Raw genomic sequence first — 12,414 nt, forward strand, 5'->3', positions numbered from 1 at the left:
TCAATTCTTGGCTAAATACTTGCATAATTTTCTGAGCATCATAACGATTCCACTGGAATTTGAAATAAAACAACTTTTTCCTTCGAACATGCCAAGGATTTCCAAAATTGGACAGAGATGACTTATAGAGATAGATATATGATAGAGACAGAAGTAGGTGGGTGGGTAGATGGATAGATGGGTATATACAAACAGAGATATATAGCTAGATAAGTAGGTGGATGGGTACATGGATGAGTGAATGGTGGGTGTATGGACGGTGGGCAGATGGGTACTTGGATGAATGGACAGAGGGATGGATGGATGGATGAATGGATAGATGGATGGATGAACAGATGGATAAATAGTCATCCCATCTCCGACCCAGGCACTGTGCTAAGGACTTTACATGGAGGATCTGATTGGATCTTCCTTTACCTTATTCCCGTAAAGAAGACTTCATTATTGCTCCACATACACATGAGGGAGCTGAGATTCAGGAAGGTAAGTGAGTTTTTCAAGCAGAATTTGACTCAGATCTGACTAAATGCAAGCACCATAGTTTTTGTCTCTTCCTGCAACTCAGATTTTCTAGCTGAAATGGTAGACACTTCAATAATATTCATTCATTCAGTAAATAAGTCCAAAAGTACATACAACCTGTCACATAGGAAGACTACAAAATAATAAAACCATCCCTTTAGGGCCAAATTTATTTTCATCCTAAAGCCTTCCTGAGGGCAGTTGGGATTCCTGAAGATTGCCAAAGAACAAGGGACTTTTTTTTCTTGTCCAGTTGATAGAAACTTTGTAGAGTGAGTCATATCCATCCAGAGAACTTCCAAGCAGATTCTGTGGTGTGGAGGTTCTGTTTCTTTTCCTATATCAAAGCAAATGTCCCACAAGTCCAAGGCCTGTTCATACAGAGAAAGGACCAAGTCCACAATTCCCACTAGCCCACAATCCAAAGCCATCACTCTGCTTTCTTCCCAAGGGACCAGCAAGGGAGAAGCCCGAGCCTGCAAGATCCCAGCAGTTCTTGGAGGAAGACAGCCCATGCTTCAGGTCTTATGCACGAGGAGTTAAATGTTTCTCTTTTCACCCTTTTTGTTTCAGTGATGCATGCATCAGCGTTTCCAAGCTCAAATTATTCTGTTCACTAGCACCTTATTTATACTTTACAAAAAGTGAGGGGGGCAAAGAGAAACATATTTCAAAACCGTCATCAAGAAGGATTCTCAAGGAAGAGAATTTGTTGTCTCTCAACAAATGTGAGGCCAGAGTCTATTCTACCTCCCCCAAAAGATATGATGCCACAGAAATAACTGTCATTTATTGAGAATCTGTTGTGTGCTGAGTAGTTATATTCATATCTCATTTAATTCTTGCAAGAACCACATAAGCTTTTTTATTGACACATTTCATTGACTCTAAAAGGCTATCAGTCATACTATGCAAACCAATGGACTAATGCTGAAATAATGCTGTCAACTAAATTGTGACAAGCAAGATATATCCAGATTTCAGAAATGTTAAAATGTGCTTTGTATACTCAATTAAATAAGAAGTTATTCTCTTGTGCATGGAAATCAAGTGACTTTCCCAAGGTTAAACAGCAGATTAGTTGTAGCCAAATTTGAACATGAGTCTTTCTAATTCCACATTTTTAACTTCTACAGTATGAAATGCTTGAACTTTTCCAGCAACAAGATCCCAAAAAGGGGTTTTTCAAATAGTAACAAATAAAATGTAGGATTATTAGATAATCCCAAACCCTCATTTAACAGATCAGAAAAGAACCCAGATTAAAAATAAACTGAGTGACTTACTTTCCACCAGACTCCCTTCCCCTGCATTCATAAGACTGTAGTTGCATCCTCAACCCATTACCTATCCCAAGCATCCCACTGGACAGGGGTGACATCCAGCATCCACACATTAGAGCATAGTTGTGCAGATCCAAGGAATCAGCCCTAACACTCAGAGATTTGGGATACCAAAACTTGAACTCACTTGGCTTCACTGGGTTTTCTAATTTCTGTATCCTCACTTTTATTTTCCACGAAAGGTGCTAAGAATGATTGCTCCCCCATGGGGCCATTTTGAAAATTAAGACACATTTATGTGCCAGACCCTGTGCTCTTAGCACAGGGTCTGGCACATAAATATGCACTTTCTATATATACACATATACAGGCTGTCATTATTTGTTCATTATTATTTAAAAGAATACTCTTTCAAATCCAAAGCTATGGTGCACATATAGTTTTTTATTTCCAAAAGGGAACACAAAACAGTACTTTCAAACTTTAATGTCCAGAGGAATCCCTGGGAATTTTATTGAAATGTGGATTCTGATTTAATACGTTTGTGATGGAGACTGGAAATCTGCATTTCTAACAAGCTCTCAGGTATTACTGAAGCTACTAATCTAAGGATGGCTCTTTGGGTGTCAGGAAATATAATGGGAGTTGAATTTATCTTTTCCTCATACATGTCAAATAAAACATTGCAATCTAGTTCTACTTACCTTTGGAATATTCACTAAGTTCCAGGAGCTATGCCAGGTAGCAGGAGAGGATACAAGGAGCAAAAGCAGTCATGATCTCTGCCCTTATGGAACTAATGTAAAAATAGGCATAAAATAAGCAAATGTGATGATTATGGCAAAGGGGATGCAAGATGCCAAAGGAATGCAGTGCAAGAGGAGTATGCCCAGGCCAGTGTCTTTGATGTTTTGAATATTAGGGCTAGTGCCAAAGGAGGTCATCATGAAGGTCAAGGGCTAAGCCCCCAACAACTGGCAAGAGTTTTCTCTGACCATGTTGCTTATTTGCTTGTATTAACTATCCCTCCAGATGCTCTAAGATCCTGTCCAAGAGAGCTAATGGCTATGTACAAGAATGATTACTGGGGATTGAACAGATCCTTTTTTTTCAACTTTAATTATTTATTTATTTATTCATTCATTTATTTATTTTGCAGTTGTAGATGGACAGCATCCCTTTGTTTGTTTGTTTTTTATGCAGTGTTAAGGCTCAAACCCAGTACCTCACACATGCTAGGCAAGCCCTCTACCACTGAGCTATAGCCCCAGCCCTGAATGGATCCTTAATAGTGCTATTAAATCAGTATTCTTGCTATAGTAAGTGACCATAAAGAAAAACTCAAATAACTTAAGCAAGCAAAAGGCATATTTTTAGCTAGGAACTTCATGAAGGAATTGGACTCAGGAATGAAGAAGTTTAGTTTGTTTTCATATCTCCAACTGCTAAAGGCTTCTTTAACATGACTCAGTGTAATATAAGTGTTTGAGCAGCAACATGGCCTCAGTTATCCCCAGGCTTTTATCCAAGTTAATGACCCTAGAAGAAAAAAGAACTTTCTTCTCCCAGCAACTGTGTAAAATTCCAGAGAAGAGTCTCATTGGCCATCCTGGGTCACATGAGAATATTATGAGCCAAACATAATATCTGATCATGGCATGGGGCACTCTGATTGGTTAGGCTAAGCTCACATGACTGCTTCTCTAAGACATGTTATTTGACTTTCCCACCAGATCTTTATGGGGTAGAGGAAAGGCTATTCCATGAGAAACTTTTCTGCATGGACAAGGACAACCGATCCACTATAGCATCCATCCAGAATTAAGCTCACTTGTCTTAGGTGCAATAGCTTAGCCCACAGGACAAAGCCTAACTTTGAATACAAAAACACCAAATTGGAGAAGAAAACTATCAATCATAAGTGTCATTTTCCACTTGTGGTATATTTTATTTGAATTTAAATAAAAATATTTGGGGTCTGGGGATGTAGCTTAGCATTAGAGCCACTTGCCAATAAATAAATTAAAAATTGTATATAAGAAATATTTTTAAACTATCTTACTCCTTTTTAATGGCATTAAGATACCTGAAGTTGCTCTCTGACTTGGAAGTTGCAGTTATGTTGATTTTTACCTAGCATTTCAGCTTAGTACATCCATTAAGTAACCAGGGGCTTTGGGAAAGAGGTAAATGGTGCTATGTGGTTTCTGTGCATACTGAAAACAGAGCATTGTCTTTTCCATGAAAGCACTTTATTGGGCAGGATTCACTAAGGATCCCTTGACACCAATATGTGAGGACCTGCCCAGGGCCAGGCTATACTCTAAGCCCTAGAAAATAGGATTCAGGCCAGGCATGGCTAAGGCAAGCGGATCACAAGTTCAAAGCCAGCCTCAGCAATTTAGCGAGCGAGGTCCTAAGCAAGTCAATGAGACCCTGTGTACAAAATAGGGCCGGGATGTGGCTCAGTAGTCGAGTGCCCCTGAGTTCAATCCTCAGTACCCTCACCCCCACCAAAGAAAAGAAGAAATACAGGATTCACTGGGTAGAGGGGGAGACAGACATGTATGTATAATCTGCTCTTACAAATGACCATGAGCACTTAAATAGAGCTACAGACCAAGGATTTGGGTGCTTGTCATGAAGACACTGTCTTATTATGGCACAGGAAGGCATAACTCTTGCTAAGAAGGACTCTCTGGAAGGTTTCGAGAAGGAGTGTGACGAGTTTGGATGTGTGCTTTGCAAAGATCACCATGGTGCTCCATGAAAGAGAATGAACCACAAAGCAAGAAAGGGACGAACTTAGACTGGCTTGAGAGTTTTAGCAATGGAAGAGGTGGAGATAATGAGACCTGACTCATGTGCCCACCCACCTCGACAGGAGTGTGGGCATGTTATCCAGTGTGGTGGGAGAAGAGATCAAGAGATGTTTTGAGGGTAAAATAGACTATCCCATCCAACTTAGGTTCTTATGGAGAGGAGAAAAGATGGCTCAGATGGAAAAAAGTGGAGAAGAGAATCCATGATCCATCCATCTGCTTTCCTATCATACTCTTTATACTGCCCTGGAGATGAAGCCTCCTGAAGCACATTCATGGAGATTCCAGGGGATCAAGTATGCAGCATGGACAGCCTCACCAATGAAATGATGTTAACCCCGAAGGCTTTGGTCCTTGTAGCTATCATTCTAGGAGGCCGGGTGCTCTTTCCACCATGATGCATCTATCTGCTTGGCTTTCTGTTCCTCCTGGGGCTTTTATCCACCCTACCCCACCCCCAATTACAGCAAATTTTACAGGCTAGTTATTTTCAGCAATAGCATAGTACAAACACTGGCATCTTCAGTGATACATCAATGGCTGGAACTTGGTAATAAGTGGGCTATCCATCTCGTGATATTTCAGGGACTGGCAGTTTGCTCGCTGGAAGCAGAGATGGTCAGGTTATTTAAGGGCTAATTGGAGTGTCTCTGGCTTCTGGATGCTTCTCTTCCTTGGCTTAGCTGAGCATGCAGAGGAATTCTCTTTTTGTTTTTCTGTAGTCACATTTAACTCTCTCCCTCTCTCTCTCTCTCTCTCTCTCTCTCTCTCTCTCTCTCTCTCTCTCTCTCTCTCTCTCTCTTTCTCTCTCTCTCTTTGGAAGCCAAGCAGATTTAATTGTGTAAACATGAGCAATGGTAATTGGGTAAATGAAGTTGGAAACCAAGGTATGATGTTTTTGTTTTGCTCTGTGAGAGAAAAAAAAAATAGGGAGCTTGTTTTTCTAGGGTGGCAAACCTCACTGTCAGAATTCTGGACAGACATTTGGCAGGAAGGAATCCGTTTATGAATTTCTCATCGAGACCCACTGAGCTAAAATACGTATCTGCTACTTCTCAGATTATGGATCAACCCTAGGGATGCTTCATTGTTTCCTTAACCCCCGGATCAAGTAGGTTGGTACCCATTCAGTTACCTGGGTGAGAATGGGTAGGAAGTTTCCATGAGAATTACACACTCAGGTAGCAAGCATCTATTGCAAGAGCCACAAGTATATGTGACAGAGATGTGCCTAACTTCAAGGCAGTGCTGTCAGCAAAATATAAGGTATGGACTACTTTCTCTTTTAACAATAAAAGGACCGGTTATTGCCTGCCTTTAAATAGTTATCATTTAAAGTTGACTTTTTTTCCAAATTCTATGGACACCCATTTTTTTTTCCTCTAAACAATTTTAATAAGAAGAAATGGGTAAAGATACTTTTTGGTCCTATGTGCCAAACATCGAGGTGGTCCAGCAAGAAAAGGATCCTGTGGAGTCTTGTTTTTAATAGATGATATTGCCAGAATATTATAGTTATCCATATCCCCCACTCTTTTTTCCTTTCCTATTAATGTCACTAGAATTCCACTTCCTATACGCCTGCCGTAAAATTCATTTTCCCAATTGAAAATTCACGCAAACCAAGAAGCAAACTTGGCAACAGAGTATGTCCCCCTCACTGTACAGATTGCTTTGTAAACCAGAGCTAGCAGAAAGGAGCGGGTCCAAGGTTAATGAGACACTCATTATGGAGAGAGAACAGTGGACGCCATCGGTGCACCGTGCCTATATGGAAGGAGAGGCTATTGTTACAGGATGTTTGCAGTGCCGATATTGTAAACCACATGACAGATGGGTCAAGTGCTGATTACGGTATTCTAACATTTGGAATAGCAAGTAACATATTTGATAAGCTGGCAAGTTTTTATATATGATTCAACCCACAATATAAAAGCCACGAGAATTCCAAATTGAAAATAATTAAATGAGCTGGAAACAATCAGATACCACACATTTTCCCCCAAAATGACAGATTTTGACATGTTGAAATTCCACAAAGGGAGCAAGAATATTTCCCAGCTAACTTGAACTAATAACGGCCCTTCGTCTGCTTTGGCAAAGCAATTAATTCCAGCCTTCTCACAATGTGGAGGTAACAAATAAACATTTGGAGGCACCTTAGACTTTAGATCTCTCCCATGCCTGCAAGGGACACAGAAAAGACATGAATACTTGGAATTTATAGGTGAGGAAACTAAACTAAGTAGCAGGTGCAAGGTTACCTGGAAAGCTGGTAGGTAGCCTATGGGGGTTGAGAAACCAAAACTTCCAACTATTCAGACATCATGTCCTGTTACCTGGTCACCTGAACGGAAGAAGCTGCTATTGGTTCATAAGCGTTCTTCATGGTACAAAAGCATCTCTTCTTTGGGTCAATAATGTTGCCGTCATCATTCATACCCATCCATCTAGATGAAGCATCCAGTATTTGCTGTGGGTGTCTCAGTAGGGGTGATACCAGAGACGCTGGTAAGAGTCTGTCAAATAATGTCACGCCTCTGTCACACGTTCAAGCAATGCCGAGAAAGTATCAGCTCTCCATTTGTGTTTGATCATTTGTTGGGTTGTTCTTTTCAGAGTTTGTCACCCTTTGTCAAAGTCACTTTGTCTCTTTTACTTTTTTTTTTTCTTTCTTTTTTTTTTTTTTTTTTTTTTTTACCGCCTCTCTTCACCTTCCTGAGCAGGTCCCCCGCCACCGCCTGGGCCTCCTCCTCCTCCACCCACCCAAACGCAGACCAGCATGTTATATCAGAGGCTCAAAGGCATGCCTAGGCCAACATCAAGTACTGTAAACTTCTATTGTTCCTGTACTCGGCAGCTTTCTAGCTTAGTTGGCTTTTCTGTTCACTTTCCCTTCTTGAAATTTTGTTTCAGTTTGGAATTCTAAGCTGAGGCTTGGGCTCTCGAGTTTAATGCTGTAGGTTTTGAGATACTCAAAAGAGAGCATTTATTTCCAAATGTCCACATTTTTTTTTTGTCTAGCTCTGTCTGACATATGCAACATTTTCAAATCTCAATGTCAGCACAAAATAACATTGTTGTTGCATAACATTTTGCATGACAATTTTTTTATATGTTATGAGCTTCAATTCTGTTGTATGAAATGTTTCCTAAGTATACAGTATTTTTAGTTCTCTTTTGTCAGTGCTCCAGCTAGTGCAAGATTGGGGGACAGGAATATTGCAGAACATTTCAAGACAGCAGAAGTGATGCAAAAAAAAAAAAAAAATCATTTCTAAGCACAAACTTTTCCTTGACCTCCGGGTGGGGGTGGGGGGGAGCGCTGAAGGATTTTACACAATATTTTCTTTAAAGACAACATCTCAGAGAAATCATGTCTAGTCTTTTTTTTTTTTTCCTCCTTGCCATTTAGCTAGTAAATCAGCTATGCAAATGAACAGGAAAATAGTACTATGTCTCACTCAAATGGCTTGATCTACAGATAATGAAACCATAATTAATTGATGGTCAACGAACGTCTGGCTAAATGGGTGAATTGGCAGATCAAGTGTTCTAGATTAAAAGATTCTTAACCAGCTCACTTGAATGGTTGCATGTTCAAGTAAAATTGAAAAAGGTTTTATTAAACATACTGTCTGTATATATATACATCAGGCATACACATATCTGGTACATGTGCACACACTCTTAGAAAGCCTGTGTGCACATGCACACTTTATGTGTATCTATGGATTTCTATATTGTAGTCAATCTAAAAGTACTGCATATTAAAACAAATCTTCAGGTGGTCCTATCTTAAGCATCTTGGATTTCTCCAAACATAAAAAATCATTCACGCTTTTTAAATTTATTTTTTCATTTCTGCATTGTATGTTAGATACAGCAAGAATCCCCTTAGATTTGGTGAGTATTCCATCCAAAAGGAAAATGCTCTCTGTTTTTAAAGTGAGAGATCTCAAAGATGTGTCCCAGTGGGATTTCCTGCAGATTTGTATTAATGTGCAGGCTTGTCTGGTTTCTAGAAAATGTATGTAAGTGTGTGATGTATGTATGTGGGTGTATGTGTCAAATGGGTAATAAGTATAGGATGAGGAATTTGCAAATTGATGTGTAAATGTGAATATCAACTAATAAAAAATAGTAGCCTATGCATATTTACTATCAAAATGCAAATACCTCACTCTACACATATTACTCAAGCATATATACGCAGTATGTTTGTAGAAATGCCTGAAAGCCTATTCATGAAATTATGATAGTCTTATAAAATTACAAACAGATCAGGGGCCCCAAAAGCACCAGTCAATCTTTCTCTGAGTATTTCTTGCTCTGGACCAGGCAAGAGCTGTCAACACTCAACTTCCACATCTCCTCACTGGCTGTTGGCCTTTCTCCATCTGACACATGTCTGATGTTCCCCCAGAACTCCCCTCTTCATGCTCCAACCAGATCCAGCCATATTTCCACCTGGGCGTGGCGGAGACGATGGAGATTCCAGTGCCCTGGAAGCCTTTGTCATGCCAGCCACCAGGCCTGGTTGGACAATCTTACCCAATCCTCTTCTCCAGTCTTAGCCCCCAGGGACTCCAACGTTCTTTTTGCATTCTTTTCACCAAATTTATTTTTCATTAGGAAATCCTAACTTACTAATGATCTGATAAGAAATATACAAAAGGAAGTTATGAGGCCTTTTACTATAAATTAGCCATCTAGAATTTTGTTTAATCTCCAATCCCCTCCCCCCCAAAAAAGAACCTTTTTATGAAGTTTTTTGTTTGTTTGTTTTGTTTTGTTTTGTTTTGTTTTTTTGCAGTACTGGGATTGAACCCAGGGCTTTGCACAAGCTAGGCAAGTTCTCTACCACTGAGCCACATCCCCAGCCCTCAGCAGTCCTTTTGTGAACCTATATACCTCCTGTGCAATTCTGCTGAACAACTTCTTTTCATTGGACCCCATGTGTTCTAAATGACTTTGAGGCTCCAAGGTCTGAAAGGGACTCATCCGGAAATGCAAATTTCCCTGCAAGTTCAGACTACTTGTATTCCATCTCACTGGCTAAGAGAATCCCTTGATGTTTCAATATGATTCTTTTCTCCAATGAAAATATGGGTAATTTTTTGGCAGTATCATGGCCTTGCCAAGCATTGCCAAGCGCAGCTCTCTGAAGGCTGCAATAGAAAGCCAGGGATGGTTCAGTTTCTTCCTGAGCTAGATGTGGTGCACAGAAGAGAAACTAAAACAAAAAAAAGAAACCAAAAAACGAAGACATTGTTGCAATCTAATGGATAAATCTTCAATTAGAGCAACCAATGGCACAAACTACTACCACTTTGTGTAATAATCTATCCCCAAAATCCTTTTTGAGAATTCTCTTCTGCCTTCTCCATAATAGCCTGGAAATGTCTATTTTTTTGTTTTGGGTTTTTTTTTTTTCTTTTCAATCTCCTCCCTAGACAACTTGAAGCACACAGAACTTTAAATCTGCTTTTTCAAAATGAATATCCCAATACCAACATACATACCTAGAATGAAAAAACTATGCTGTAGTATTAAATGCTGAATGACCATTCTAGAAAACAGACATAGCATCGATCAAGATTAAGCTTCTATTACATCTTCCCACCTCAGGTAGCCTGAACACAGACTAGAGAATGACATAGGATAGTGCTTTTATGCTGTCTTTAAAGAACATGTGTAGAAAATGTCACTAAATTTGAAATGGGCTGTCATAGACTTAATATAGCTTCCTATGCAAATTTGAAGCTGGAGCACTGCTTTTTCCTAATACCTGTTATAACGATGGTGATAATAATAAAAAACGGCTCTATGGTTTGCTCACTACTAATTACATGGCACTTAACATTTGCATGAAACTTGTTTTTAAAAAAGTCGGGAACTATTCAAAATTTCTTATCCACTAGTTCTAATGGCCATGCAACTAGCCTGCCACGTTCGCTGAATTTTAATACTAATTCTTGTACTACAGAAAATGTAGGCCGGTTAATCACTCCTGCCAAAAAGCTCGAAGATACAATACGTCTCGCTGAACTAGTCATTGAAGTCCTTCAACAAAATGAGGAACACCACGCAGAGGTGAGCAGGCTCGGTGGGAAATGTCTCTGAGCTTCCCTTAACTGTGGTCACAGAGCTGACTCAACCAACCAGGTCCTGAATCAGATGCCTTAACTGCCATTTTCTTTTAACTGGGCTTGCAAAGAGAATCAAAGTGGAAGTTTTGGAAGGAGAAGACTTTGGAAAGTTGCTTAAAGCAAGCACGCAGTGGTTGTGGGTTATGCATTTCAACCTTAAGTTTTCAGATGTTTCTAGCAAGAAACTAATGAGGTGAGTTCATCTTAAAGTGAATTATTCAAGCCACATCTGGTTACCATTGTACAGAACACACAAATTCTAGTTTTCTTTCTTTTTATTTTTTATTTATTTATTTATTTTTGGTCTTTTGTGGTTGTTTTTTGTGGCCGCCACTGTTGTTTCAAAGGGTTCTTTGGTGTGTGAATCGAGAGCCATGTTTTTTAATCTATCTCTGTAATTTATTCTTCTTGTAATAGGATCTCTTTTTTATTTATTTATTTTAGATCACCTGGGTTGTTAAACACAGTGACAGAAGCAAATTATTCTGTGTCGTTCAACTTGTCAGTTTCCTAATACACACCTAGATAAATACAGTTCACTCTTTAATTTTTCAAACCACTATAAATATTATGATTTTGATAACAATGATAAACAGAGATTTCAAGACCCACTAAATCCCAAACCTATATGGACTTAAACAACCCACCCCTCCAAGAAGTGATTTCTACATTTTATGAAGATGAACAGTAATAGCAGTACTCATTTAAAATTTGAGCTTGAAAATCATGTCTCTCTTAAAATAGCCTCTTTTAAAATTACACCAATTCTCTTCTGCATTCAGATTTACAGAAAAGGGGGAGGGGTAAAAGTGTTCCATAAAAGTTATTTCCCACATACCTAAAGGGATCATTCCCATGACTAACGGAAAACTGACAGACCAGTTAAGTGATACATAATACACCATAAATCCAACCAGCCCGACTAATGCCTGATTGCATATTTAAATTTCCTCCCTGTTTCTCTACTGTTCTATTCAATCTTGGCTGATCGTGGCAGGGGAAAGAGGTATGTGACTAAACCGAATGAACCGGCCACCTGCTGTCATACTCTGTGCATGCCCTTCTAGTACCATGTCTTCTAATGGGACTTTCCCCCCCTGGTGCTCCTGCTTTCTAACACTGACCCAAGGAATGTAACAGCAACTTCCAGTGGACTGCTTGTGACATGGGTGGCCCTCCACGGCAGGGTAAATGTGGGGTGATTCTCTTGTGCGTGCATGAAGCGATTGGTATACCTACAATGACTGCAGTTACATCCCACACATGCCTCCCACCTGCCTTGATTCTGTCCTTAGCCTGTGGTAGTTCCCTATGTCCGTCTGTACTTCCCTTTATTACAGCAAATGAGTCCCAAGCTTAGTAACTAGAAGCTCGTTGGAGTGATACTAATCTCCCTCTAGACTGTCTGTATGTGAGTCATATATACAGTATTTATATATAGAGAGAGTGCCGAAGAATCACCATGGCCCCGAAAGTCCCCTCTGAGGATGGGCTACAGTCCCCTTAGGTGGGAATCATTAACTCATAAATCACCTAGCAAGGACCCTCAGCTGTGAGTGACATGGGACATCAAATCAACAACCTCCAGCCACGCACACCTGGGCTGACTTCCTGACCCATGAGTCGAGTTAGGAT

At 39.8% G+C, this 12,414-nt stretch overlaps 1 protein-coding gene across 14 annotated transcripts in view; it reads left to right on the forward strand.

Annotated features, from left to right (window-relative positions):
- Cadps (calcium dependent secretion activator) overlaps positions 1–12,414 on the forward strand; it is a 480,817-nt gene that overhangs the window by 362,410 nt on the left and 105,993 nt on the right. For 13 of the 14 annotated variants that reach the window (XM_077105438.1, XM_077105449.1, XM_077105444.1 and 10 more), the window contains one exon: positions 10,617–10,723. In XM_077105438.1, the coding sequence (XP_076961553.1) occupies positions 10,617–10,723 (107 nt within the window). Of the gene's footprint in view, positions 1–10,616; positions 10,724–11,776; positions 11,786–12,414 lie in introns of all 14 variants that reach the window. The other variant, XM_077105450.1, reaches the window with a different exon arrangement.

Source organism: Callospermophilus lateralis, chromosome 1 (assembly GCF_048772815.1).
Source record: "Callospermophilus lateralis isolate mCalLat2 chromosome 1, mCalLat2.hap1, whole genome shotgun sequence".
NCBI lineage: Eukaryota > Metazoa > Chordata > Mammalia > Rodentia > Sciuridae > Callospermophilus > Callospermophilus lateralis.